Genomic DNA, 23,283 nt, shown 5'->3' on the forward strand with positions numbered 1-23,283 from the left:
TGAAAAAGCAGAAAGGAGAAACTATTAATGGTGTCTCCGCAGAGATATGGGAGTTCTAATCCAACGCACTGTATTTCACCCTTAGGCCGCGTCGGGAGGGACTGTGCAGGCAAATGCTCACAACCACATTTACCATGCTCTCTCTTTTTTTCTACATTAATGGCCTCTCCTGAAGAGAGCACCCCTGCCCCTTTTCCCATAAGTGGGGGAAGGGAGAAACAGGCACATTTTTTATTTCACTAGGTATAGCCCCGGCCTGCTGGGCCAATTTTCTGTAGGACTCCGAGGCATGGAGAAGGGATTGTAACTCTTAAATACATACCAGTTGAATTAAAAAAAAAAAAAAAGTAGTCTCTCCTGGCTGCCTTTTGCGTTCTCAGGGTACCACTCCAGAAAAGGGAGGGACCCTGCATGGTTAACCATCGGAACTATGTGTCAGGCTTGGGTGACGCAGGTTGCTGGTTAGTGGAAGGCTGCCTCGAGGGCCGCAAAGTTAGAGCACGTCCCAGCTGCCTAACCCACCAATCCCGAGAAAGGTGAGAAGCAACTTTCTTTTTGTAAGAGAAGCCGTCCCCAGCTTGGCCAGTGTTGCAGCATTCCTTAGTCCTTGGGGGGGGTCCTTTCCGTCTTAATGTTTGGCTATGCAAATATCTGTGTGTTATCAGCAATGACCCTGCGAATCACATACCCCTTTGCCTCCAGTCACCCTCCAGTTATACAGAGCCACAGGGGGTCACCAGAAACACAGCAAATCACCTACGTCCATCCATTTATGCCTGCAGAACTGGACAGACCCGTTGTGTTTTAATAAAAAAAAACAAGCACAGCATACTTACTTCCTTTGTGCTTCCCTTATGCACGTAGATCCATTTTTCTTGAGGGAAATCTGTTGAAACAGGATTTTAATGTTTACTTACCAATATTCAGTAAAAGCTGGTTTACAAACCTATGATAACATGGTATTCTGGGTACAGAAATGAAAAACCTAAGGTTTTACTAATCTTCAAACTCTGAGGGGAGCAGTTCTGAAAGGGATTATTGCAGGTACAAAGTGTTTCAGCCACATAATTTGCCCATCTGAAAACATCGTGCCCTCCCTGCAGGGTAACATTAGGCGCGTAGTTCCATAAGGCGCAAACATTTTAACAGCGCTGTAGTGGGGGTGTTCCCGGGGCAGGGATGGGGAGAGGGGGAAGAGGACTACCTGTCCAAGTTTTGGATTTTTAAACACTATGGGCGGATTTTCAAAAGGTTACGCCTGCTGGGCCTATTTTAAAAAGGCCCGGCGATGCGCGTAAGCCCTGGGGCGGGGCCAAAGGCCTCCGACAGAGCGGCCTGGGAGGGAACGGGGGAAGGCAGCGCGGCTCAGCACCCACTTGCGTGCGCTGACCCCCGATTTTATAACATGCGAGCGCACATGTAGGCCGCGCGTGCATGTTATAAAATCTACCCCTATGCATTTAGTTTGGTTGGAAGGGGGGGAGGCATCTGCAGAGAAAACAGGTGCAGGTTTTTGTGGGTGCTCTTCCTTGCGGACATGTTTTTCCTTTGGACGTGCATTTCATTCTGCATGCCTGTGCTGTCTCTGGCCTCTGCTGAGACTGCAAACAATAGCGTCAAATAACGATGAATTCTGAAGGCTGCTTTAGTGATGTGGGACACCTGAAATTTATTATTGTTTTCACTTTATATATGGGACTACAGGTTAAGAAAAAAATGAAAGCAAAAAAATAAATAAAAAGATACTGTCTGCATATCTAGGACTACAAAGTATATAAAGGACCAGATCACAGAATAGTCTGGCATCATTCAGCTACTCACCTAGGGTGCATGAAAGATAAGCCCCAACTTATACACTAATGATCGCAACACAAAAGAAAAGTATGGGTCATTTGAAAATAAAGCTCAAACAGCTCTCCCTGTCGCAATCTAACCAAGATAAGGATGGCTTTAGCCCTGATTGACAGTAAAGGCATGCCTGCATGGATGTTAAAGCAAGCAAGCCAGTGAGGGACACGAGAGATAGTCCCTCGTCTTCTTGTCCGGGTGAGCAGGTAGGGACCTGCTACGGGGAATGGGGGAGCCACACACAGACCATGGCTTCTCGTTTGCTTACACTGAATCTTTGCCTTGTTGTTCAGCAGGTCCTTCTTCCGTTTCTTGGCGGCAGCGTGGCAGTTTGTGCTATGCAGCAGGTTCTCTTTGTTGTACTCCTCTTTCTTGCAGTAGCTGAGCAGAGAGAGAAAGGAAAATGCTGATTACTTCCTGGAAACTTTTTGTGCCTGGTGGGCGGAAGTCTGATACAAGGTAGTGCAGACAGACCTCAGCTTAGCACATTAGTCAAAGCATATCATTAATTACTGGTCAGTGAAAAAAAACCAACAACCCATGGAGGCAACTGAAGCATGCTCTCTGCTCAGCAGTGCAGATGGACCTCTCAACCAGTTAAGTGGCAGTAGAGGGGGACGCTAGTGAATTCTATAGAGAGAGACAGCTGCCTTCAGAGGGCGGTTTACCCCTAAGTACTGAGGGTGAGCTGAGAGGTATTACCAGTGCACCACAGCTTCAGGGACTCCTATCAGGGAGCCACAGGACCCAACGGCCAACAGCACAAGAAAGAAAACTATCCCTGGGTGTGCACTAAGAAAAAGGGTACAAGGTCCGGGGCCGGCAGCAGCCTCCACTTTCCGCTCCAGATGCAACGAGGAGAAAGGAAGCAAGTTTACAAAAAAAATGAGTATCAGGCTGCTGGGGACCTGGCAGACATCACCCCAACTGATCCTTCCATTACTGGTAGGAACGATTGTGTTAATGGGCAATCTAGGGAAGCTGACATGTGCAGGTGGTTCCTGCAGTCATTCCTCTCATCCGCTGGCTGTCTGGCGACGGCCCTGCTGCAGGGCTTTGTACGAAGGTACTTGGCATCTGGTCACAGCCTCAGAGTAAATGCTTTCTAGCTGTCTTTTATGAAACCAACCAAGATGATCCAGAACACAAGCTTACTGGCCTTACGAAGCCTCAACCCGAGTTGCCACACAAGTGGGAACTTGCCCTGAGCACAAGGGCCACCTCCACACCCCTCCACCAAGAAGACCCCGTAGAAGCGTTCAGCTGCATCCATTTCTCTAGATTTTGTGAAAGTACCAGCACCTCCAGCTTCAGCCGACTCGTGGAAAGGAAAACCTGGCTCTACGATCAGCACTTACCACTTCAGCCACTGGACGGGGCCACCACGCCAAACCCCACCCTCCATCAATGTTTAAAAGTACATTGTACCAATTATGAAATGTATGGAATGTAAAGAATGGAATAATTTACAGACCAAACATTTATAAACCGCTTTCTCAGTTTCAAGAAGCCTCCCAAAGCAATATAGAAAATATGAAAACACACACAATCCATAAAACAAGAAAAGCAAAGACGAACACCCAAAAGTAACAACCACAGCCAGCCAATATCAGCAAATGACAAAGTCAAACTAAAATCCCAGACCCAAAGAACCGTACCACAATAATCCAGCCCACAGCTCCACCTCCCCCTTCCTTCCCCCTGCAAAACATTGGTAACACAATATTATCCAGAGCCCAACCAACCTCAAACCCCTTGCCAGCCCCTGACCAAATACATTTAAAATGCCTGCAGAGTAAAATATCCTGCCAAAAAACACCATCGCTAAGTAGGAGCAGAGCACCCTTTCTTCAGTTTCTTTTTTTTTTTTTTTCAATATAATTTTTATTCAGAATGCACACAATAGAAGCCATTATACAAGAACGTGTATAAGGTTAAAGAACTGCACAAATAATACAAAGAAACAAATAATGCACTTTAGCAAAGCGTAGATTACAGATGATCACTGCACAGCAAGAACATAATTAACAACAAGTAAAAGGAATGTACCTGCTTTCTTCAGTTTCTTTTTAAAGCTGAGGTAATTCAGCTGTAACCCAATCGCTACAGGAAGATTATTCCACAACAAAGGGAGCACGGGAGAAAAGGCCCTAGCTCTAACCCCAGCCCCGAATCTTGGCAACACATCCTGGGGTGAACCATTTCAGTTTCTTCGAATCACCAGGACCATTCTCCCGCATGACCTTTAAAGTTAACCTGTGAATGGATAGGGAGCCCGGGAAATGCCTACAGACGGGGAGGAGAGGCTACTCTAACACCTCCTAGGGTGATTTAGAACCAAGAATCTGAACTAGCTGACGCTGAGAAAGCTTTGCAGAGACCTATTTAAAAAAAAATAAATCGCTGCAGTAGCTCGGAAGGGACTACTTTAAAAGAATGGACATAGCTTGAAACTAAATGCAATTTAAAAAATGCATTCTGAATGATAGATGAAAGACAGGCCTTCAAGATGAAAGGCAGAATCAAAAAGCGCCCCAAGAGCCCTTATTTTAGGGAGCATTAACAACAACAACCACCTCTTCAACACACCACCTCGAAGAATGCAAAACAGAATCCAGTCTATTAATCCTTAAAAGCTGTCTTTTGACCATTTAAAGCTAACGTGCTGAATTTAGAGATAAGAAGCCACTGCAAACCTCTCACCCGTGGCCAAAATTAATCAAGGATGAGTCTGTGCCACTTTAACCATGGGGTCTGCGGTTAGAAGGGCCCTAATACAACATAGATACCCTGGCCTTGATACAGATCTCCCAGGGCAATAGCCATATTTTGTACTGGTTTAAATCAAAAAGCCACTGTTTATGATATCCCAGTGAACAGGACAGCATTACGTTCTGAAGTTCGTTTCTAATCTGTAAGAATTCAGTAGTTAAACAAAAGAATGCGTTGGTAAAAACAGAGTAGAATTGGACTATTCTCATGGATGCTCATCTGCAGCCTAAAAGACTTTTAGTCACCCAAAGGCCATTTTGGGGCAAGAGCTGCAGTGATCTCTTGTACACCTTCACTTAGGATATACAGGTAAAATATTACAGCTGTCTGAGGCACGCTCGGCATTCATTATATCGATTTCCCCAGACAGATGAACCTAATTTCAGCCAAGAATCACTGTTACTATAAGTGCACTGTTCCACACTGAACCTTTCCTGTAACATCTGAATTAGGTTTCAGATCAGTTTTAGATGCATGCCAGAATGGTTGATGAAAATTCACGTTGCAGTTCAAAGCCAGTCTCCAAATTCGTTAAATAAGGACCTGTACTATGAATAACCCTGTGGAAAAAAATAAAAAATCTAAACAGTGTACAGCACAGCCATAACTGCTCCTTCCTGCCAGCAAATTGGTTTTTTTTCTCTTTACATAAATTAGTGTGGTTGCCAGGTTAGGCCATTTGAATGCATGGAAATAAAGATTAACAGATAAAATCTAACACCAAAAATACATAAAAAGTGATGATATCTTTTTATTGGTCTAACAATACATTTCTTGACTAGTTTCAGAGAGTTAATACTCCCTTCCTCGGGTCACAATAGAATGAGGAAAAAAAAAAAGAGGACATTTACCAGAAAATATAAGATCATCCTTAATAGCGTTCTAATGCTAGGGTGAAGGGAAAAGGTGAGTTCGATTCCTCTTTTCTATTGAATTGCACACCCTGTACCGCTTACAAAGAGCCTCACAAGCAAACATAAGAAAGCACAAAACAGGGCAGGAGTGCTCTGAAGGGAAGGGCACTAGCCTCGTCCTCATTGACGTGTGATCACTTTCATGAAGGGCTAGGACCACACCAGGAGCGGGACTGAAGCTCTTTCAGGGTTAAAACAGAACCCGGATCCCAAGCATTCGAGCCTTCCATAAACAAAAGCCTCATAAGTCTGCTCGATGGCCGACGTTCAAGAAACTGCCACAGCCAGAAAGCGAGAGCCCGCATCATGATACATGCAGTGTAAGTTACAGATCAAAACAACGGCCTTCCAGGTCTAAAAATAGCTTTTGAGTGCATCTGGCGGGATGGATGCTTGGACATGCCAGGGCCAGGCATTATACGTTCAGAAATTAGAAATAATGAAGAGGGAGCTGTATTTTATATATTGGAACATTTTTTCATATTGGAGAGGACCTGTTCAAGAATCCAGGCAGGGCGATCTCTGTGGAGGTCACCAAAGATTTTTTTTTTTCAAAAAAAAAAAAAACTAAGAAAATCTTCAACCCATGTCTCACTTCAGAGCTGCAGTCCTTAGCCTACGCCAGGTTGCAGAGGATGCGCGAAAAGGAGAGATGCTGCGGGGGCGAACGGCTTTCACTTAGAGAGCGCGTTTCCTGACCCTCGCCGACAGGTTTCGAGAGCAGACGTCCCACGCCTGAGTCGCATGTACCGCGGTTTGTCTGGGTTTTTTTTTTTGAGAAGCCAGGGTGACTCCTTCACCCCCTGGTACCCGCCCCGCCTCTCCTCGGCTCTCTTCTCCAACGGCGCCGCCGCTCGCACTCCTCCTAGATCAGCAGCTACAGCGCCTCCTGCTGGCGCCGACTGTTCCCTGCAGGCAGGAGGCCGTCCCGACTCCCAGCCCCCCCCTCCCCTCCCCTCCCCTCCCCTCCCCCTCCACATCTGCATTTAGAGTGACGTTTCATCTCCAGACAGGGCTACTGGTGACTTCCTGCGCAAGACCACACAGGCAACTGCGACTTGTTTACATGCAAACGCCATTAAGCAGCCTTTTTCAGTGCGACACACGGAGCTGAAGTAGCGAACAATTTGGAGGAAAAAAAACCCCCGTAAATGAGCAAGTTTAATTGACTATCCTCCAGAATCACCGAAGCTATTTATATCTCAAATACAAAATTAGCATTTTAAGCCTCACAAGCGGGTTACTTTAATTTTATGGAAGGAGGAGGGTCAAACATCTGGCAGTGTTCCTCCTTTTTTAATAATAGCAAGGAAGCGGGAAAAGGTAACGTGACCGATTGCTCGGATCAACCGGGTAAATAGATAAGACATCACCTGCCCTCCTCCCCTCTGCGAGCTTTACTTTATCAAAAGCCGAATCGGGGACAGTTCCCATAGGTTTGGTGGGGGCTAAGGGGGAGATGCAGAAAGGCCTCCCCAGAAGGAGGAAGGAGGGAGCTCACCTGTTGATGTCACTGACATAATTGCTTTTTTCATCCAGATATCTTTTCCAGCCGTCATCGGTTTTCACCCAATTTTGCCCCGGCGACCTCCAGTCCTGTCCTAGGAAAGGCATCGTCCAAACGGAGGGGAGGAGAGGGCAGAGTGAAAGGAGAGGAGAGGACGAGCCGGCGGGTGGAGAGATGCGCTCGGTGCACAGCTGGATGCGGGCTCTTCTCGCTCTTGGGCTTTGTGTTCTGAGCTCTGCTCTGCCACCGCCGCTGGCTTTATAGCAGCTGTCTTTGTTGCCGGAAATGTGAGCCTGGGCTTGCTCCCCCCTCCCCCTCCCCCGCCTCGGACACGTGGCTTTGTTTATGCTGCCCTCTCTGTTGTTGCAAAACTCTGCTGTGGAAACTTCAGGCTGGGAGGCTGAGCTGGGGGGCTGCTTTTGTGTATTCCACCACGGCTGCTAACAGTCTAATGGATCTATAATAATCCGACTACCTACTGTACTATGAACCATGGTAATTCGGGGGGATGACTGGAAAAGTTTGGAAAAGGGGGGTTAAAACAGTGAAGCTGGATAGAGGTTTGTTTTATTTTTTATTTTTTAATTGGGGCGACATTCCTGCTACCTCCTTGGTACAGCACAGACTCATCCGTCTATTCATCTTGTCAGCTTTTACTGAAGAAGTTGAGCAGCTGTCATTACTTAAAGCACCTCTCAGGTTTCACAGATTTTCCATAACCTTCCCACAGCAGCCAGAGTTTTACCTAAGGTTAATCTTTTCAGCAAAAATGATTAGCACATGCCCCTGTTCATCCCTATAGATACTGCATATGGAAATAGTTCTCATCCTTTCCACATACATCTTTTTATTCTTGTCTTTATCGTGCTTGATCAACAGTCCTTCCTTTTCTTTCTTGGAGGGAGGCCACAGTTCGATATACAGTGCAAGAGGTGAGCTCCGGAGCAGTGTTTTCAGTCCCAGTGCTGGCTGCAGGGGGATGCCATCAAATCACACGGCAAATGCAGCGGGCACACAAGTATTTGTCACTTACCCCTCTAGCACTCAGGGAAATTAAAGTGCCCTGTTATTGGGACTTCTTCAAGTGATGTGCGCTAGGAATGTATAGAGAAACAGAATCCGTCAGCAGATAAGGACTAACCCAGTCTGCCCAGTTTAAACTTCCTGTTGCCATAGATCCCGGTTGATCTCTGGCCTTCCTTTGACTTATTCACGGCTAAGGATCCTCTGTTGCTCCCGGAAAAACATCAAACATCAGAGTTTGTTGCCCTGCACTTTCACCTCCTCTAGTTCCACTTGCTGCAGTGCCAGTGTATTCCTATTATAAAGTCATTTCAGAATTAATCCAGTGTTAGTTCAGTGTTTGTGTTAAACATATAAGTAAGGAGTGGAAAGGTGATATTAGTTGCAAGGTATAACTCAGTTCCCTCGGGTTGTTTAGACAGAAAAGCATGTGATCAAGTGAACTAAAATTAGTTGTGCAATCAGTGTAGGTTTTTTTTTTTTTTTTTTTTTACAATACACCTGTCTACAGGCATCGCTTTGCGGATTGGACTTTAGTTGACTGAGTGAATGTGCTTAAGCTGGGTAACAGCTAACAGCAGGGATAATGTTTTAGTTAAAAGACAAGGAGGAGAAAGACAAGGCTGTGAATGAAGCTGAGCTCCATGAAGCTTGTTGGCTAGAAGGAGGCTGATACTCTTGGGGGGGGGGGGGTATCTGATAAAAGGGTTTAAAACTCAAAGTATTCCCATAACATTTGTGGTTCATAACTTGGCCTCAAACCCAGCCCATCTAATAAGCGGCCAAAAAGGGAAGGCACGAGAGGGTTGGGGGTGACCAAGGAAATCGGGACTGAGATCTGGCTATTGTGTCCAGGAAAGCAACTGTAAATAGAAGAGAGGCTGGAGATAAATTCATCTGGGAACAATATTCATTGGAGATTCTCTTCCAACCACCACTGAAGGTGGATGGGGGCCAGTCGGGCGCACTCCCTCACAGCTTCAGATATTAGAGATCATTTCCCCTAGGGTACAGAGAGGGTAAAGCCCGTGTGTCATTCCTCTCCAATAGGACCCTACAAGACAGTATTCAGAAGACAGTGTCAGCTTCAGACTTTGATGCCAAAGTGGCCAAGGCTTTCCAAACCTGTCCTGGAGACCCCCAGCCAGTCGGGTGTTCAGGATATCCATCCACAATGAATATGCATGAGATAAATTTGCATACACTGTAACCTCTGTATATGTTAATTTATCGCATATATATTGTGGATATCCTGAAAACCCAACAGGCTGAGGCATTCCCATAGATTTGAGAAGCCTTGGGCTAAAGTTTAGGCAGTGGGCAGTTGGTCCCTGAAAGCTGAACCCCTAACCCTGAAGCCCCCCCGAGCCATGAAACTCAATTTATTAGGCATTTTAGGTTTGCCTCTGCTCTAGTCTGGGGGATATATTCTCACTCCCTTTCTCTCTCTCCTTTCCTCTCTTCATTATTGTATTTTGGATACGCATCATATACGCCTTCCTTGATTTCCTCACCCGAAAGGCTAAACCACTACTTGATGTCTTCTGGCCATACCTGTAGTAGCCAATGGTTCCCTTTCTTGGAGATGATCCTGCAGGATGTCTCATGACAACATAAGAAGATAAGAACATGCCATACTGGGTCAGACCAAGGGTCCATCAAGCCCAGCATCCTGTTTCCAACAGTGGCCAATCCAGGCCATAAGAACCTGGCAAGTACCCAAAAACTAAATCTATCCCATGTTACTGTTGCTAGTAATAGCAGTGGCTATTTTCTAAGTTAACTTAATTAATAGCAGGTAATGGACTTCTCCTCCAAGAACCTATCCAATCTTTTTTTAAACCCTTTTTTAAACCCAGCTACACTAACTGCACTAACCACATCCTCTGGCAACAATTTCCAGAGTTTAATAGTGCGTTGAGTGAAAAATAACTTTCTCCGATTAGTTTTAAATGCTAACTTCATGGAGTGCCCCCTAGTCTTTCTATTATCTGAAAGATTAAATAACAGATTCACATCTACTTGTTCTATACCTCTCATGATTTTAAACATCTCTATCATATCCCCCCTCAGCCGTCTCTTCTCCAAGCTGAAAAGTCCTAACCTCTTTAGTCTTTCCTCATAGGGGAGCTGTTCCATTCCCCTTATCATTTTGGTTGCCCTTCTCTGAACCTTCTCCATTGCAACTATATCTTTTTTGAGATGTGGCAACCAGAATTGTACACAGTATTCAAGGTGTGGTCTCACCATGGAGCGATACAGAGGCATTATGACATTTTCCGTTTTATTCACCATTCCCTTTCTAATAATTCCCGATATTCTGTTTGCTTTTTTGACTGCGCAGCACACTGAACCAACGATTTCAATGTGTTATCCACTATGACGCCTAGATCTCTTTCTTGGGTTGGTAGCTCCTAATATGGAACCTAACATTTTGTAGCTATTAGGGATGTGCACAATTTTTTTTTTTGGTTTGTTTTCTTTTTTGGGTTCGGGGTGGACCATTTTGGTCCACTCCCCGAACCTGGAAACGTTTTTCATTTCATTTTCGGAAAAAACCCCAAAATACCCTAACTCTTCAAATTAACTTAATTACACCCCCCCCACCATCCCAATCCCCACCCCCAAGACTTAATAAAAGCCCTGGTGGTCCAGCGGGGTCTCGGGAGTTATCTCTCCCTCTTGGGCCGTCACCCTGCCACTAATCAAAATGGCGCCGGTGGCCCTTTGCCCTTACCATGTGACAGGGGCCAACCTGTCACATGGTAGGAGCAATGGATGGCCAGCGCCAAGATGGTACCGGTACAAGGGCTGACCAATGGCACCGGTAGCCCCTGTCACATGGTAAGGGCAAAGGGCCACCGGTGCCATTTTGATTCCTGGCAGGCCCGACGGCCCAAGCGCGGAAGATCGCTCCCGGGACCCTCACTGGACCACCAGTACTTTCAGTAAGTCTTGAGGAGGATCGGGATGGTGGTGGTGGTGGGGGGGGGGGGGGGGAATGTGTGTGTAATTAAGTAAATTTGAAGGGTTGGGTTGGGTTTGGGTTTTTATTTTAAATAAATGTGCCCCTCCCCCCAGTGCTAACCCAAAAAACAAATTTTTCCAGAATTTTGGGAAAAATCCGTTTCGTGAGTCAGGTCTCCCGAACCAGGACAAATTAGGCAATTTTGTTGAAATTGCCTAATTCGTTCTAAATGAATGCACATCCCTAGTAACTATAGCATGGGTTATTTTTCCCTATATGCATCACCTTGCACTTATCTACATTGAATTCATCTACCATTTGGATGCTCAATTTTCCAGTCTCACAAGGTCTTCCTGCAATTTATCACAATCCGCTTGTGATTTAACTATTCTGAACAATTTTGTATCATCTGAAAATTTGATTACCTCACTCGTATTCCTTTCCAGATCATTTATAAATATATTGAAAAGTACGGGTCCCAATACAGATCATTGAGGCACTCCACTGCTCACTCCCTTCCACTGAGAAAATTGTCCATTTAATCCTACTTTCTGTTTCCTTTCTTTTAGCCAGTTTATAATCCACGAAAGGATATCACCACCTAATCCATGACCTTTTACTTTTCCTAGAAGCCTCTCATGCGGAACTTTGTCAAACGCCTTCTGAAAATCCAAATACACTACATCTACTGGTTCACCTTTATCTACATGTTATTAATTCCTTCAAAAAAGTGAAGCAGATTTGTGAGGCAAGACTTGCCTTGGGTAAAGCCATGCTGACTTTGTTCCATGAAACCATGTCTTTCTATATGTTCTGTGATTTTGATATTTAGAACACTTTCCACTATTTTTCCTGGCACTGAAGTCAGGCTAACCAGTCTGTAGTTTCCCGGATCACCCCTGGAGCCCTTTTTAAATATCGGGGTTACATTAGCCACCCTCCAGTCTTCAGGTACAATGGATGATTTTAATGATAGGTTACAAATTTTTACTAATAGATCTGAAATTTCATTTTTGAGTTCCTTTAGAACCCTGGGGCGTATACCATCTGGTCCAGGTGATTTACTACTCTTCAGTTTGTCAATGAGGCCTACCACATCTTCTAGGTTGAATGACACAGAGATAAAGGCTAAGGTGCTACCTTTTATTGGACTAACGTAATACAGCACTTGATTAGCTTTTGGGAGCTAATAGTCGGTTCGACTTGGTTCTCAGGCATAGGCTATCGATGTCCCGCAGTCACACTGTGCAACACAGCACAGGGCATGAATACCTTGCTTGGTGGTAATGGTAAAAAAAACCCCAAAACAGTAATGACTTTGTAGTAATGCAAATCTCCTGGGTAGAAGCAAATGTGCCCCCCAGCCCCCATCGCTCAGCATCTACCCCTTGTGCGGCTGTACTGCGGCTGTACTGCTTCCGTGCCCCCTCGTGCTACCCCGCTCCTTGCTGCTGGTAGTGCCCATCCACTCGCTCCCTGATGTGTGTGTACACACAGGCACAGCTGGGGAAGACAGCCAATAAGATGAGAGGAGGACTTGCTTGGGGGGGGGGGGTCACAGAACTCCAGGAGGACCCTGAATAAAGTAGTGTGGTTGCCAAGCCATTCAAATTCTGACCTGAAGAAGAGAGGTTTAGCTTTCCAAATTAGTCCAAGAAAAAAGGTAGCACCTCATATATATATACAAGCCGTTAAGCCCGTTAAAACGGGCTACATTACATTTTGTTTTCAGTCCATTTTCTAACACAGCACTCTTCTACACTTTTTCTCCCTCTCTCCCCCTTCCCCTCGTTCACTCCTCCCCTTTCCTCCACTCAGTCTTACTCACCCTCTGTCTCCCACTGCCTTCTTCCCCTCACTTTCACCTCCCTCCCCTTCCCTCAGTCACTCCCACCTCTCTCCCTTTCCCTCAGTCACTCCCTACCCTCTCTCAATCCCATCCCCTCCCCCTCAGCCCTCCTCCACTCCCTTTTTCTCTGCTCCACAACTTCTTACCCTTCCACTTACTCACATCCCTGTCTCTCACCTCTCCCTCATTCTCTCTCTCCCCTTCCACTTACTCACATCCCTGTCTCTCACCTCTCCCTCATTCTCCCTCTCCCCTCCCTCTCCCCTCACTCTTCCCCACCCCCTACCTACCTCCCTCCCACACACTCATCCACTCCTCCCTCCCTCTCACTCAGTCCCTCCCTCTCTCTCCCTCCCTCCCTCTCCCTCCCTCTCTCTCCCTCAGTCCCTCCCTCCCTCTCTCTCCCTCAGTCCCTCCCCCTCTCAGTCCCTCCCTCCCTCTCCCTCCCTCAGTCCCTCCCTCCCAGTCCCTCACCCTCCTCATCCCTCCCTCCCTCCCTCATCCCCTCACTCTCACTAATCCTCCCCCCTCCCTCCCCTCCCTCTCACTCACGTCCCTCCCACTCCCTCCCTCCTCCCTCCCTCTCACTCAGTCCGTCCCTCCCTCGCTACTGGCCGCTGCTCACCCGCCACTACCCCCGCTGCCGCACCACCCCCCCCACCCCCCCTGCCGCCACCCTTCCGCCCGCTGCCACCGCCGCCGCCCTACTGCTGCCGCTACTGCTCTCCGCCCCCCACTACCGCCCCTTCCACCACCACCGCCGCCCCGCTGCCACCCCGCCGCTCTACCCCCTACCACCCCTCCCCTTCCCGCCGCCACCCGCCGCCATGTTTTTTTCCTTACCCTGCCTAAGACCGACGTGCTCGCCCGCACATGCGCAGTAGAGCTGCTCTCTACTGCGCATTTGCGGCACGTCGGTCAGGCATCATTTATCTAGTTAGATATCTTTTTTTTTGTTTTGTTTTGTTTTGTTTCCATTTCAGTGCAAAGGAACATGAGAAACCAAGAACAACAGACATGATACTTTTGCGTGTGATCGCTGCAATGCCGCGTTGTCAGTTACTGCATGTATTATGTAACAGCCTGCAGAGCGGGAAAGACTGCAGGTGCATTGTATGCCTGGACTCTACCAAGTATTTTCAGAGGGAACTTAAGCACTAAAGTTGGCTCTGAAAATCCTCACATAATTGGCCAAGTACATGTACAAATTACCTTGCAGAAAGTTAACACCTGCTCCAAGCGCGGTGAAACTTGTCCGGGGTAATATATGTGCATACTTTTAAATAAATCAAAATGTATTAGAGATGTGAATCGTGTCCTCGATCGTCTTAACGATCGATTTCGGCTGGGAGGGGGAGGGAATCGTATTGTTGCCATTTGGGGGGGTAAAATATCGTGATATATCGTTAAAATCGTTAAAACCCGCTAAAACCCACCCCCGACCCTTTAAATTAAATCCCCCACCCTCCCGAACCCCCCCCCCAAATGACTTAAATTACCTGGTGGTCCAGCGGCGGTCCGGAACGGCAGCGGTCCGGAACGGGCTCCTGCTACTGAATCTTGTTGTCTTCGGCCGGCGCCATTTTCCAAAATGGCGCCGAAAAATGGCGGCGGCCATAGACCAACAGGATTCGACGGCAGGAGGTCCTTCCGGCCCCCCGCTGGACTTTTGGCAAGTCTTGTGGGGGTCAGGAAGCCCCCCCCAAGCTGGCCAAAAGTTCCTGGAGGTCCAGCGGGGGTCAGGGAGCGATTTCCCGCCGCGAATCGTTTTCCGTACGGAAAATGGCGCCGGCAGGAGATCGACTGCAGGAGGTCGTTCAGCGAGGCGCCGGAACCCTCGCTGAACGACCTCCTGCAGTCGATCTCCTGCCGGCGCCATTTTCCGTACGGAAAACGATTAGCGGCGGGAAATCGCTCCCTGACCCCCGCTGGACCTCCAGGAACTTTTGGCCAGCTTGGGGGGGGCCTCCTGACCCCCACAAGACTTGCCAAAAGTCCAGCGGGGGTCCGGAAGGACCTCCTGCCGTCGAATCCTGTTGGTCTATGGCCGCCGCCATTTTTCGGCGCCATTTTGGAAAATGGCGCCGGCCGAAGACAACAAGATTCAGTAGCAGGAGCCCGTTCCGGACCGCTGCCGTTCCGGACCCCCAGGTAATTTAAGTCATTTGGGGGGGGGTTTGGGAGGGTGGGGGATTGAAGGAGGTAGGATTTGGCAAGGAAATGTTTAAGTTATTTGGGGGGGGTTCGGGAGGGTGGGGGATTTAATTTAAAGGGTCGGGGGTGGGTTTTAGCGGGTTTTAGTGTGCCGGCTCACGATTCTAACGATTTATAACGATAAATCGTTAGAATCTCTATTGTATTGTGTTCCATAACGGTTTAAGACGATATTAAAATTATCGGACGATAATTTTAATCGTCCTAAAACGATTCACATCCCTAAAAAGTATGCAGGCATGTTGCAAGCCCACATTTTAAATTAGCTACATGAACAGGGTAAAGTGAACAGCACCCTCGACATTGGAACTGACGAGAGATATATACCTTACAATTGCTGAGAAGAAACGAAAACCAGAAATGCTAATTTTAACATGCTTGACAATTCTTTCCTCAATTATGAAAGCAGCCAAGAAATGTCCGGTGCATAGTATAGTATAATGCCACAGAAACAGGGTATGGAGCCATGCATAACTTAACTTATCGGTAACATGCAGTACATTTATGGACTAGTTCAAAAGACTTAAAATACAAACGGTGAACCAATTCTAGACCGGAACTCCGTGTCCTCAAAGGTTGTTATTTATTTATTTACCCAGTTACCCGACCCTTCCCTTCCTCCCTCCTTGCCCTCTTAATCCCGCAGTGCATGGAATTATGGTAGCTACTACCCAACTTAGAGTATTAGAGTGAATGTGATGTAGGAACTCTATCCAGATACAGAAATCATACAGCAAGTGGTAGTGAGGGATACCCCCTGCAGTTTACCTTCAACCCACAGTCTATAGGTAAATATTTGCCCTAAGAGTCCATCTCTAGAATGCCGTCTTATACATGTGGAGAGTTGTCCTGACGATGGACTTGTAGAAACGGACCCCAAATGCTGGAGATTGCAGTTTTCCTTTTTTCACTCTGTGTCAGGCCGATACAGAAAAAGTCGCGGGAGAGCGGGCGAGCGCCTGCTCTCCCGGCGCGTGCACAGGCCACAGTCCTGGGCGTGCGATTCAGGAGGCTGGCCTATGCAAATTAGGGCCCACGGTAAAAAGAGGTGCTAGGGACACTAGCGCGTCCCTAGCGCCTCATTTTGGACAGGAGCGGTGGCTGTCAGCGGGTTTGACAGCTGACGCTCAATTTTGCCGGGGTTGGTTCTCAAACCCGCTGACAGCCACGGGTTAGGAAACCGGACGCCAGCAAAATTGAGTGTACGGTTTTCAACCCACGAGTCGCGGGCCCATTTTACATTTTATATTTTTTTGACTATTTTTAACTTTTGGGACCTCCGACTTAATATCGCCATTATATTAAGTCGGAGGGTGCACAGAAAAGCAGTTTTTATTGCTTTTCTGTGCACTTTCCCGGTGCCGGCAGAAATTAGCGCCTACCTTTGGGTAGGCGCTAATTTCTGAAAGTAAAATGTGCGGCTTGGCTGCACATTTTACTTTCTGTATCGCGTGGGAATGACTAATAGGGCCATCAACATGCATTTGCATGTTGCGGGCGCTATTAGTCTTGGGAGGGGGGTTGGATGCGCGTTTTCGATGCTCTATTACTCCTTACTGAATAAGGGGTAAAGCTAGCGCATCAAAAACGTGCATCCAAATGCGGGTTAACAGTGCGCTCCATTGGCCTGTGTGTTAGTAGTCATTTTCTCAAAGGTTGCAAGTTTAATCATTTTGTGCACCCAATGATTGAATTGAGGTGCATCTTTGGAAATCCAATTAGCTAAAATAGTTTGTTTAGCCATAAGGCCCACTTTATTCACAAACAATGATATGTAAGGATCATTGTTTGTGACAGGGCCTGTCGCATTTACAATATTGTGTACTATACATTGAATGCCATGCACACTGTTCAGTGTGCATATGTAAAATAAATAATTTTCTTGCTGTCACATTGTTATTGTCCAGTATATTGTATGCCGCACATTTTTTTGTTGTGATTTCCTCTATATGTGTGTGCTGTTTACTCCGCCCCTTCTCTGACTAGGATCTTTGCCAGGTTTTGGGAGAACAGTTGTATAGGTCTTGTTGAAATCATGGGGGAATTTGTTAGAGACCAATGCATGATGATAGAAGGATTGAAGAGTATCCACAACCCCTTCTCCAAGAATTTTATAAAAGTCATAGGTGAACCCGTCAGGGCCTGGGGCTTTACCGGACTTGCTCTTTTTAATAGCTGAGAAAATTTCTTGTTTTGTAATGGCGATGTTAAGTTTGTCTCATTGAGTATCTGTTAATGTAGGAATTTGTATTCTGTCAAAAAAATCATTTTCCTCAAGGGGTCCACTTTGTCTATCTTCTGTAAACATTTGTGTGTAAAACAATCTTAGTACCTCACATATCTCATCCCCTTTGTGTGCCCAGGTGCCTCGGGTCATTTTTAGTTTTTCTATATAAGTTTTCCTATGCCGAAGTCTAACCAAGTTCACTAATGTTTTCCCGGACCTGTTTCTATATCTGAAAAAGGAATGCTCCTTGAAGTGGAAAGACTTCAGGGCCCGCTGCTGTAGGGAGGCCTGTAGTGTCCCTAATGTTTCATGATATTTAGCCCAGTTGGCCTGTGAGGGGTATCAGATCATGGTCTGTTTATCAAGCTTCAATTGTTGATCTAATTGTAAAATATGAGCGTTCAGAAGTTTGTTCCTGTGTCTTAAAAAGGAGATTATATCCCCCCGCATCACTGTTTTCCCTGTTTGCCAGAACAACTCTGGGCCATCTTTATGTTGATTATTGTATTCTTGAAATTGGTCCCATATGCTTTTCAGGTAGTCCTGAAATTTCCTATCCTCTTTTATATAAGTGGGAAATTTCCACCAGTTGTTCTGTGGTAATTTTTCATCCCAATTGAGATTAGTCCGAATTAAAGGCATGATCAGAAACACCAGGTGCTTCTATACCAGCTGAGGCAATGAAGGGGAACAGTGATGTTGAGCCCAATATGTAATCAATTCTAGAAAGTGTGCCATGTGCTTTGGGCACGTGTGTGTAATCCTTCTCCTCAACATGTAGCACTCGCCAATAATCCAGGAAGTTTAGTTTATGACATAACTGGCTTATACTTGTTTTCTTGTTGTGTTATGTTAGTTTAATCTTGCCTGATGAGCGGTCCATTAAGGGGTCATGCACACTATTGAAATCTCCCACCAATAGTAGCCCTCCCGTACCATGAGTGGTAAAAAGGTTAATAATATTTGAAAAGAAGGTTGGGTTTGGGGAATTAGGGCCGTAGATGTTGCCAATAGTTAGGTATGTCTTTTCCATGAAATTTCCCTATTATTAGTATATACCTACCCTCCGGGTCCACAAGTTCTTTCATGAACTGAAAGGAAAGGTTTTTATGGATTAGAATTGCAACCCCTGCTTTTTTCTCTACAGCTGTGGAGAAATAACACTGGCCTACCCAATCTCTTCTCAGCTTTGTGTTCTCAGCCGCCTTAAGATGAGTTTCCTGAATGCAGGCTATCTGTACCTTGGATCGCTTAAGAAATTGCAGGACTTTGGTTTTTTTTAATAGGGTGGCCTAGGCCATTAACATTCAGACTGGCTAATTTCATGTAATTCCTACTAGTCTCCTTATGAAGATCATGTGAAAAGGATGTGCTGCCTTTGAGAGATGCTGTGTTCCCCAGCCTAAGACCACCATCTGCATTAACGCCAATGCTGTAGCAACCACTGTACGATGCCCTGCTCAATTCCTACTTAAGAGTACATGAGGTGAGAAATGATGGTTAACCCGTGAGTTCCATGCACCGCTTTTAATCCCCCTCCCACCCCCCTCCCCCAATCTTTATTCCCATACATCAGTAGCTTCCTAGTTTTATTTCCTCTCTAGAAGGGAGGAAATAAAGGGAGCATGTTATTGATGTATCGTGTCCCCACCCTCCTGCATTGGCAACATTAACATTGCGAACATACAACAACAATTTCTGTCCAACTCACATCTGTGAAACTTTATGTACAGGCGCATTTTACATGGCGCAGCCTTTTATGGGCACCAGCTGCTTTATTATATTAAGAATCTTAACCTGAAAGAGACTCTCCCGGTCCCCTAGTTATTGCAAGGTACAGTTACCGTAAGATTCCATGTCCTCTGGACCCCTCTTTTAGTGACATAGAGATCACTTAGAGGCGATTAGGGGTTCATCCTGAGGACAAGACGTGGTAGTAAAGGGTATGAAACCGCCCTCATTTTGATCTGCAGCAGGCCAAAAGTACACTGTTTGTCCCTCCATGGGTTCTGCAGAGTAAGAATGGAGATTTAAATCAGTAAGCATTGGAGATTTAAATCAGTAGTAACATGAAGGGCCCCTCCTGTCTCGGATACCGCTAACAAAATAGTAACTCAGAGCTGTAGCGTCCTAACCTAACCGAGTTAGAGTTGAAGTGTACTTTTCAATCTGCATCCTGAAAGCCATGTTTACTGCCGCATTGCACAGTATGTAGTCTTTGGTGGCGTTAGCTTTTCCCAGTAGAATAGTCCTGCTATTAGCCAAGAGTCTCTCGCTGTCGCGTGGTGATGGTGAGGCATTGCGCGCCATGATCAGAATCCCTGGGCTCCGTGTGCCATGCGTGCGAGGCTACTGGTTAAGAATTAGGGGTTCCCCCATGGCTTCGTTTGGTAGCAAGAAATTGTAATCACTTGTATTCCTCGTCGTTACACTTCGAGATTAGAATGTGCGGTCCCCTTCATGTACATCAGAACAGGCATACCTTACAGGCACAGAAAAATCTGTTCACGGCAGTAGCTTGCGTCAGAAAAAAAAATCGTTGCTGGACTCTCGTTTCCAACAGTCCTGTAATAGAGTCAGCATGGCCCAAGCTCATCAGGCCTGCAGGCAGGTCTTAGAGAGTTTTAAGCTAAGCGTGACCTCTCTGAGTGTAGTTGGCGCACCGTGTATTAAACACAAAAGTAGTGAGTTACCAAACAAAAATAATGTAATAACAAAGTAATGTTAATTTTGTACCATTGAGAAATTGTCATACCAAACTGATTAGCTTACTTAAACATATAGCTTATTGCACTTTATTGTTACTGTACTATGATGGCACATGTTCAAGTTGTAATCTATACCACTCATAATTGTTATCGTGCCTATATGTAAACTGTTGTGATGGTTCTCCAACTTAAAGACGGTATAGAAGAGTTTTTAAATAAAATAAATAAATAAATACAAAATTTGCAGTATTTTACATTTTCAGAAGACTGTAACGTCACATATTGGCAATGAAAAGTTTCCCCGGCCCTACCTCGATAAAGATATGCTCTTTACTGCCATGCTTGAACTTCAAGATTGCTGGATATGCAAGTTGTAATCTAATATTTTTATTGAAGAGGTCTGTGCACAATGGGCTGAACTGCTTGCGTTTCTGGTAGAGATGTATCTCAGCATCTTTATATATCAAAACCGATTGAGCTCTGTATGCTTGCATAATTCTTTCGTTTTTGAATCCAGTTCAACAGTTTCACGATAATGAACCGTGGCCTCTGGTCTCCCTCCTTTCTACGCTCCAGCTGGTGTGCTTGTTCGATACGGAAGGTTGGACTAAGGTCGGGTAAGCCCAGGGCCTCTGGGAGCCATGTTTCCAGCATTGTCTCCTCCAGAAATCCTGATAAATGGATATTATTACTTCGAGCCCTGTTTTCTAAATCGTCAATTTTTTCTGTTTGTGAAGCTACTATGATTTCCAGTTCTTTTACCTTATTCTGCATTGCAAGAAAATTGTCTTCTAGATCAGAGACTCGTCCCTCTACTGCATTTAACCGCAGGTGGAGCTCCGCGAAGGAGTCTTTCAACTCTTTAAATTGCAATGAGAGATCATTAAACCGACAGTCGAGGGCTGCTACCACCGCGTTTGTAACATTAATAGTGAGTTCTGTTTGCATCGTTGTTCAATTCGGCGTGTTCGGAGGCGTCGGCCTTCTCGGAGTGTCCACCATTTTGGGTCCTACAGCTCCCACTTTTTCTTTTTTACTTCCCTTCAAGGGCATAATATTTACACTTTTGAGCATTAATTGGTCTATAGTACCGATTAAAGATTTTGCTGTTAGATGGTAAATTGTTGGGAGATGGTTGCCGATTGCAGGAGGGCGAGGCACGGAGCCTAAGCTGGAAATGTCCACTCGGCTTCACCACATCACGTGACCTCCAGTATATAAGTAATTTAAAAGTAAATAAATAAATAATAAATGATGAAATAAGTTGTTGGGCCCTTCTTGGATGACCCATTTTGTCAGATGCTGCCACAAAACCCACCGCCTCAGGCAGGACTGGATTTGTCAATAGGCACACTAGGCCAGTGCAAAGGGCAGCAAAAATCGGGGGGGGGGGGGGGGGGGGGGGGTGCAGAAAGCCAGCTGAGGATTTGCTGACATCATCTTTGGAATGTGTGGTTTATAAATAACTTTAAATAAAATATCTGTTATAAAACTGCATTTATTTTTGCTGCAAACTTGCCTTGGGCACAGATATAATTAAAAGGTGGTTTTAAATAAAAATTGATGATGATAATGAAAATGTTTAGAAGGGGAAAAAAAAAGAAAAAAGACCAAGGTCCTCAGGAGCTAGCGCAACTGATGGTCAGAGGATGGGCGCCATCTTTCATCCCCCGCCAACGTTTTCTGTGTTTCTCTGTTTCTGCTTGACTGTTGTGATGGGCATGCAATATTTTTAAAATTAGAATGGGGATTTATTTGCAATACTACTCTGTTGAACAAGCCCAAAATACAATTGTGTATGCTGTATTGGCTGTTAAGACATAACATTGGCAACGAAGTCGCTGAGCTTTTACACTAAGAATGGTAAGCAAATGTGCACCTTCTGGATAATCCACATCCCTCAAGTAGGTTGGCAAGGGCCAGTGCAAGGGTATTAGGTGCCCTAGGAGAAACGTCTGCTTTGCGCCCGCCCCCCTCCCCCCGTCGCACCACCACTCCCCCTGTCGTGCCACCATACTCCCCCGGTCTCGGCCCCGACTCCTACCTCATACACGCCTGCCAAGTGTGTGCTTCTCTGGGCCCTGAGCAGGCTGGGCACTGCTTGCGGCCCGCCGAATCTCTACTCCTCTTTGCCGTGAGCAGGTTAGGCTCCGCTCACGGCCCCATATGGTTGCTCTTCGGTGCCCCCTAATGGTCGGCGCCCAAGGCGATCGCCTAGTTCACCTGATAGGATGTGCCAGCCCTGAGGTTAGCCTACTCTTCCATCGCATGTGCACATTGCAAAAGACCTGCCTTGTGTCTCATGCATGGCAAATATATCTGTGTGATCTGTTTTGTTTTTTGGGGGGTTTTTGCTAACATGTTTTGCCATATAGAGAGTTTGCATGTAGGCAGAGAGGAAAATCCTGAAAAGTCTATTAATGTTTCTTATTTGAAGCACTAATTGTGTACTTTCTAGGACAGACTATTGGAGGAAGGATGTGATTTGGGTGCTGATTTTGATGGTTTCAGCTCTAGGGTAATGTCAGGACAAGATACACGTGGTCTTTGTCGTCTGGTAGACTGAACTTGTTCCCTGCAACTAGTTTGTGCTGGCAGAGGTCACACAGTAACTGAGATATGCCCTTGGCAGGAGTTATGATAAGTGGTGGGACAGACATCGAATATAATTCTGAGAAAAAAAAGGAGGACTGAATCTGCTTCCAACTTGAAGGTGAATCTTGCAAAATGGATTTTGGGAATACTGAGGATGTTGAAGGGCAGGCTAATCTACCTGCAGTCCATGCATACTGTATTGATAGTATTTTGGCAAATTCATATATATTGGTTTGTTCATTGCCCTATCTGATCTTTCAAATTTGGATTTTTTTATTTTTTTTTTAATTCTTTATTTATAAATTTTGCAAAATACATTTTATAATGCAGTTACATATATTCAAATTAACACTTGAATATTCTTTAGGAGCAGGGTTACTTCAAATCGTTTCTCAATACAACATTTCAAATTTGGATTTTAATTAAACCCATGGATCAGGAGAGTGGGTCTCACGGTCTCATGCCCCTTCTCACACGCATTTGGCTGCTGGGAGCAGGGGCAGCAAAATAGTGCAAGCCCCTGCCTGCCAGTGGCCAAAGAAAAGAAGAAGGGACATGATGGACCCCTATCCCATTGCAGCTTGAAGAAAGGCCTGGAGAGGCCACAGCAGACCACATCCTTCCGCAACCGGAAGAGTGGAGGAGGCCCTGAGAATGT

At 45.8% G+C, this 23,283-nt stretch overlaps 1 protein-coding gene across 1 annotated transcript in view; it reads right to left on the minus strand.

Annotated features, from left to right (window-relative positions):
- The window catches only part of FBXO32 (F-box protein 32), a 38,593-nt gene extending 31,294 nt beyond the window's left edge, over positions 1-7,299 (minus strand). Inside the window, exons 1-3 of the mRNA XM_029591979.1 lie at positions 7,036-7,299; positions 2,117-2,229; positions 837-886 (exon numbers count right to left, since the gene is read on the minus strand). Of these exons, the coding sequence (XP_029447839.1) occupies positions 837-886; positions 2,117-2,229; positions 7,036-7,148 (276 nt within the window). The 5' untranslated portion in view covers positions 7,149-7,299. The remainder of the gene's footprint in view (positions 1-836; positions 887-2,116; positions 2,230-7,035) is intronic.
- Positions 7,300-23,283: the final 15,984 nt, after the last annotated feature.

The sequence above is a fragment of the Rhinatrema bivittatum genome, chromosome 2 (genome assembly GCF_901001135.1).
Source record: "Rhinatrema bivittatum chromosome 2, aRhiBiv1.1, whole genome shotgun sequence".
Lineage (NCBI taxonomy): Eukaryota > Metazoa > Chordata > Amphibia > Gymnophiona > Rhinatrematidae > Rhinatrema > Rhinatrema bivittatum.